This window comes from Notothenia rossii, assembly GCF_949606895.1.
Source record: "Notothenia rossii genome assembly, chromosome: 7".
Taxonomy (NCBI): Eukaryota; Metazoa; Chordata; class Actinopteri; order Perciformes; family Nototheniidae; genus Notothenia; species Notothenia rossii.
In genome coordinates, this window is record NC_136905.1 from 19,640,048 (window position 1) to 19,646,047 (window position 6,000).

General features: G+C 39.4%; 1 protein-coding gene across 1 annotated transcript in view; it reads left to right on the top strand.

Annotated features, from left to right (window-relative positions):
* Nucleotides 1-5,696, top strand: part of itga8 (integrin, alpha 8) — a 45,321-nt gene extending 39,625 nt beyond the window's left edge. The window contains exons 26-30 of the mRNA XM_079640506.1: nt 613-729; nt 926-1,039; nt 1,482-1,583; nt 1,669-1,791; nt 1,874-5,696. Coding sequence (XP_079496632.1) covers nt 613-729; nt 926-1,039; nt 1,482-1,583; nt 1,669-1,791; nt 1,874-1,963 — 546 coding nt within the window. The 3' untranslated portion in view covers nt 1,964-5,696. The remainder of the gene's footprint in view (nt 1-612; nt 730-925; nt 1,040-1,481; nt 1,584-1,668; nt 1,792-1,873) is intronic.
* Nucleotides 5,697-6,000: the final 304 nt, after the last annotated feature.

Genomic DNA, 6,000 nt, shown 5'->3' on the forward strand with positions numbered 1-6,000 from the left:
ACCTGTAACATTGGCCGGAGGGGCTGGAGTTGCAGGAAGAGATGGATACAGTTGTTGTTCCAAAAACAAGAGTAAACAAGGCATGTCGTCCACATTGTGTTCAATGTTTTAAATAGTTTTGCTCTCACATTTCCCTGTTTTGAGCCAAACTTTCGGCAGAGGAAAACAAATCTCTAGCTACAACCAATCGGTCATCTCGTATTTGTGGGATCAGATCATTGATTCTTGTTGGTTGCTGTCATCTTAACTGCTTGAGCTTCAATCAGTAAATTAAATCTCTTTAAATCGCCAAATGGCACACATGTTTCCACAGCTGGTGGGTTCTTTTATTACATCCTTAAAATCATACTTTATAAGCATTCTTTGTCCTCACTCAGGTCCATCTCCTTCTCATTGGCTGTCTGTGCTTCATCAGAGCCCATGTGTAACACAGACAATACTTAACCACAAAATCTAATAATCAGTAGGTTTTTAAAAAATAACTGTCCTCAAAAAGCCCAAACACATGCTTTCGCTTTAAGATAAAATAGAGACCTGTTGGTATGAGAGAAACATAACATGTATTCTTCTTTGTTTTCTACGTCTTTTTAACACTTTCCTTTTCTGTCTCAGATTTCTTCTCTCCAGGACACACCTGAGCTGTTGGGTTTCTTGAGGAACGCCAGCGCTCCTCATCACCGCCACAAACGAGCCACCACTGCAGCTGAGAGTTACAGCGGTAAAACCTTGGTGAGCCTCTTCTTCGTGTACATTAAAAAATGTCCTTGAAAAATGCCCTTGAAAAACTTATAGTATAGAATGTCATGGGAAAATTCAGAGCGGTGTTTCTAATATTCTTCCTGACCTCTCACGTAAGTAAATGTGAAGGACAAAAATTATAAACACCCCTCAATAATATTTTCCGCTCTTTGTTACCTCTCTCCAGAACTGCACCAACGTCTCCTGTCTGAGGATCACGTGTGTGGTTGGCCGGTTGGATCGTGGGCAGAGCGCGGTGGTCAAGGTCCGCTCGAGACTCTGGGCTCATACTTTCCTGCAGGTCAGTGTTTTCAACTGTCGTCTAGAAGTTGATTATTTGTTTGATGCTTTTCATTTAAAACAGCGGTTGTAAAGGCAAATTCACTTAAAGGTCCATTTAGTGGCAGTTCTGTACATTTTGATAACATGAGGGGCAGCTGTGACTCCCTGGGTAGTGTAAAAGCTGTTTGAATGTTTGATAGAAAGAGGCAGCGTTCAAGCAAGTCAATTCTCCATTTGTGAGCTTTTTCTTCTATGTGGGCAGAATGATTTTCCTGTTTGTCATCATCGCTGTCCAAATGATGATTTATGAACTTTAGGGACTTCTTCTCCAAGTTGTCTTAAAAGCTAAGTCTCAAAGTTGTAATTGTACAATAAATGTCTTACGAGCCAAAAACAATAATAAAAACATGTGATTGCTGAAATTGCACATTTTAAATAATAATGTTATTTATGTCTTACAGCGGCGTAACGACCCCTACATCCTCAACTCTTCTGTGTCCTTCATCGTCACAGCCATGCCCTACCGCATCCAACCCTCCAGTCTGCCTCAACACACCTCCTCTGTAAGTAACAGAAGTGTGTGAGTGTTATAAAAAGGAAATGCACCAGCACCTAGAAATACTAACTGAATCTCTCTGTGTCCAACAGATGGGGACCCTGGTGCTGTGGGGGACTCCTGATGTCTCCTTTGCTGTCCCCCTCTGGGTCATCATCCTGGCCATACTGCTGGGGCTGCTGGTGCTTGCCATGCTAACGTTAGCCATGTGGAAGGTAAAAACACACATTATCCAGCATTCCTTGTAGTAGTTTGAGTATCCAATATGGCACTAATGGGTTAATGTGATTCCCTCAGTGTGGTTTCTTTGACCGGGCGCGGCCACCAGCTGATGATGACATATCCGACCAGGAGCAGCTGACTTCTGATCAAACAGGGGACGCATAGGAAGATGTGGGACAACCTACTATCAAAAGACTGTGGTTTGGGAGGGATGATAACCTTCTGAGTAATTTAAATCAGATCTGAGATCTGTATTAGTCGGATCTTACTTTCCTTGGCTGGAGGTCCTCTTCCTCTATGGTAATGAAACTGACAGTCTGAAGAGCGCAGCGTCACACAGGCTGGGACCAAAGAACAAGGTTCAGAGTGGGACCAAAACACACTAAACCGGCCCAGTCACACACACACATGCCCATTGTTTCTCCATGGTGATGAAGCACCAGGACTGACGTCAGAATGGACTTTGTTGTGAAGATAATGCTTTAAATGTTTCTGAACATTTCTGTGTGTGTGTGTGTAGCTGAAGCAAGTAGACATAAGATGTATGCACAAGTGCTGTTGTGAGTGAGTGAGTGAGAGAGTGTGTGTGTCTATGTATGGGTGCATGTAGGTACTGGACATATGTGTGTGTTCTTTAGGTGCATCTCATGTCAACCTTTCCTTCAGATGTAATTATTTCCCACCCTGATTGTATTTATCTGGGCTGTATAAAGATTTGAACACACACACACACACACACACACACACACACACACACACACACATGCAGATGCAGCCACACGCATAAACATAAAGGCACAAAGTTAATGTCTATATTTATGAATGTATGTGCAATATTTGGAAGTTGTGTGATAATGAAGCTTGTTTACACTGGCATTATTTTATTAGAGCTTAATGTTTCCATTGTCTATGTATTAATTGGTATATTAGAAATAAGTGATGCTGAACAACAAAGCAATTGTTCGGATTGATTAACTGTAAAGTCCCCCTTGTACATTTTGAAGAGCAAGCAGACAAATAACTAACTTATTATTGTCTTGTCTGATACAATGACTTTAAAATGTTATCTTAAGAAGCAGATGATATGTCCACAGCTGAAGCCCTGTCCATATCAAAAACCCATAGTAGTAGACAGTCTGAGACTGTCACACACATACTGTGTAAGGCATTTTAAAAGTGTGATTCATGTTGCCATTGGCTTATTTGATATTATTATCATTGTGCACAGGCAGGCAGAACACAGCTTTCAGGGCATCAACAGCACGCTGAATACAAAATGAACCCTTAATGTGTCATGATTGAGTTGCGCGTTTTTGTTAGTGTGAACTTTGATCAGAATAAAGTTATGTTTGATTACTTTATTTCCATCCATTCAACAGGACCATACATTGTATTATAATTTATTCTATATCTACATGCTTTGGGAATATTAATTATGAATCGGAACACATGTGGATATACCTACTGTATAGCATTGATAAAGTAGCCAGAATCCTTTTTGATTTAATTATATTTATACAAAAGATTTGGATCCGAGGCTGATGTCTCCACCTCCAAAGGAAGGACTCGTGCTCCCCCTGGTGGTGCATTGTGGGAATGAACCTGCGTCACTGTTTATCTTGAGGAGCAGCACAGTGAAAGGTGTAGATGTGTGAGGAAGGACAGGGACCTCTGGTGGTGATCCATGTATGTCGGAATACATTTGAGATAGAAGCAGGTCTGTTAAAATGCTCCAGTGTTTTCCTGCAACAAGATGCTCTGGACAACCGCTTGTCGCAACATATAGTCTGTAAATCTGTAATGCATGATGGGATATTGATTTTGTGGAGCCCCACAAAGTGTTGTTTTGGCAGGTGTGTTTTCTAGTGCTGTTTTTAGTTATGAGACATGAACATTTATTGTTACAATATGTGTTGGACTAGCAGACCCTACAGTTCACCCACAAAGGGGAATCCACACTGCATCTAACTGGAATATTCCTTAAAGAAAACATGCTCCTATCTAATTATCTCTGGTGCAGTATAGCATGTTTGTCACTGCTTTTACTCGGCAACCTTTCAAATGTATTACCAACTTAGACACAATCATTTTTGTTGGACAGGGAGCTTCATGGTGTTTCGGTTGTGAGTGATTCAATGCACATGTAGCTCAGACTGCTGCAGTTATTAAATTAGTCGCTTGATATTTCAATAATTGCATCAATTCAAACACCACGTGTAGTTAATGAGTTATTAAACTGCAAATATAATTACTATTCATCAGCGGGGAAGCTTGTAACCCAGATCATTTTAAAACACAGCGTGAGTGATTTACATGTTATCTGCTCCTCCCTTCAACTGAAGGCCTGTGTGCATGTTCTCGGCCCAATGTGCAGCGCTGCTGAACTCATTCAGGCCGTGACCTTTTATGGTGCGCGTCACATAGACTGGCGCGTCATGTGACTGAAGCAGTTCAACAATATGTGAACAGAAGTTATGCTGCTCATAGGAAATGTCTTTCTAATGCTTCACCTCATCAATCAACACATTGCATTCCATTGATGATATTCATGTTTATCCTAAATTGTTTTGTTTTCTACCTTTAGTTTTTATCAGAGTAGCCTATAATCTTTAATACATTCAGTATGTATATATACACTGTATATACACATAGTGTATGTTTCAGAAGAAAGAGGTCAGAATATAAAGGGAGATATTATTTCTTTAAAAAAAAAAAAGAATTCAAGTACAAATATACTCACTAAAAGTAAAAAAAAAAACGTTTTATTATTTGTAAACCATATCAAAATATAAATTATATTTAGGGGAAAAGGGGTAAACAGCATTTTTCAGCCAGAAATTCTGCCATTACTCTGCCCAAATAGTCCGTACTTCACTTTTCAGTACTGGTATTCAGACTCTGAAAGTTTCTTGTGGGAAATACCAAAGCAAGCGAGCAGAGGTGAAGATATTATCAGGCTTATCTCTAGTGGAAACATTTATCACTGTCGCACAGCTGCCAAACCACGTATTCAAATACAAAGCCTGCCAAAACACACAATTCTCACAAAAAAAAACACTGCATTTTTTTCTTTAGACTTTTTTATTTCTTTGAATATATTTGATCAAATGTAAAATCTGAAGTAAAGATGTAACAGTTTCTGACTAGCAAACCTCAACACCATCAAATAAGGAAACATTATTGATAATTACTACATACTGTACGTAAGACATACTGTATCTTAGCTGAGATTTATCCAACAAACAGACCCGAATTACAAAATATTTTTTAAAAAGTCTTTACTCCCATAATATCCTGGTTTTGAGCTGGTGCGAAAGAAAATATATGGTGAAGCAATATCCTTTGAAATAAATGCTGATATTTAAAATTAAACTTCACTTCAAAGGTCTGTACATGGCGATCAGTGTTTTTCCTCTCCACCGCTAACAAGGTCATACCAACATTATAATGGAAGACTTTGGCTATTTACAAATCCCTGAGAGGCTGTACTGTTAGAGCACAGCTTCTCTCAGACATGCTGTACATTACATCTGTGTATTAGTTAGACTAAAACACCCCCCACCCAATATAACAAAGTGCAATTCCATAGATCACCACAAGGAGGTGAATTTACTGTCAACACCATTTAGAAAGGCTCTGAAAAGCTCGAATTTGGAGGGGGTCCAGCGTATTAGTAAGTACTTTTAATATAAACACCCACACACTCGTGGTCCACCCTCACGGAGTGTGTAAGATACAGATTGCGTTGGATTTACACTACGAGGGGGCAGACCTACTTCTTGTTTTTTTGCCAATGTTCTCACCTAACTCAAAGCAAGAATTTAATGTGTACTTCCCAAAATATGAATTTACTTCTTTAATCATCAATCCTACATGCCACAGTTGTGTCTGCGTCGTATCAGGTCTGCATTCGAAAAATAATAAAATGACTTAAAGAAAATACAAATACAGACCACAAGAGAGGAAATGGTTAAGAAGACAAACGCATGAAACAGTACCTCTATTTTGTAACAGTGAAGAATATAAGACCACATCTTTTTGTAGAACAGTCACTGGGCAGTGTTTAGCCTGAGCAGTCAAACACAAACAGAAGAGAACAGTCTGGTTACTCGGTTTACAATAAACAACTTTCAGGAGTTATACTAAGTAAATGGCTGTTGTGATACATTGCAGTTCATATTCACACACACTGCATGTTGTGT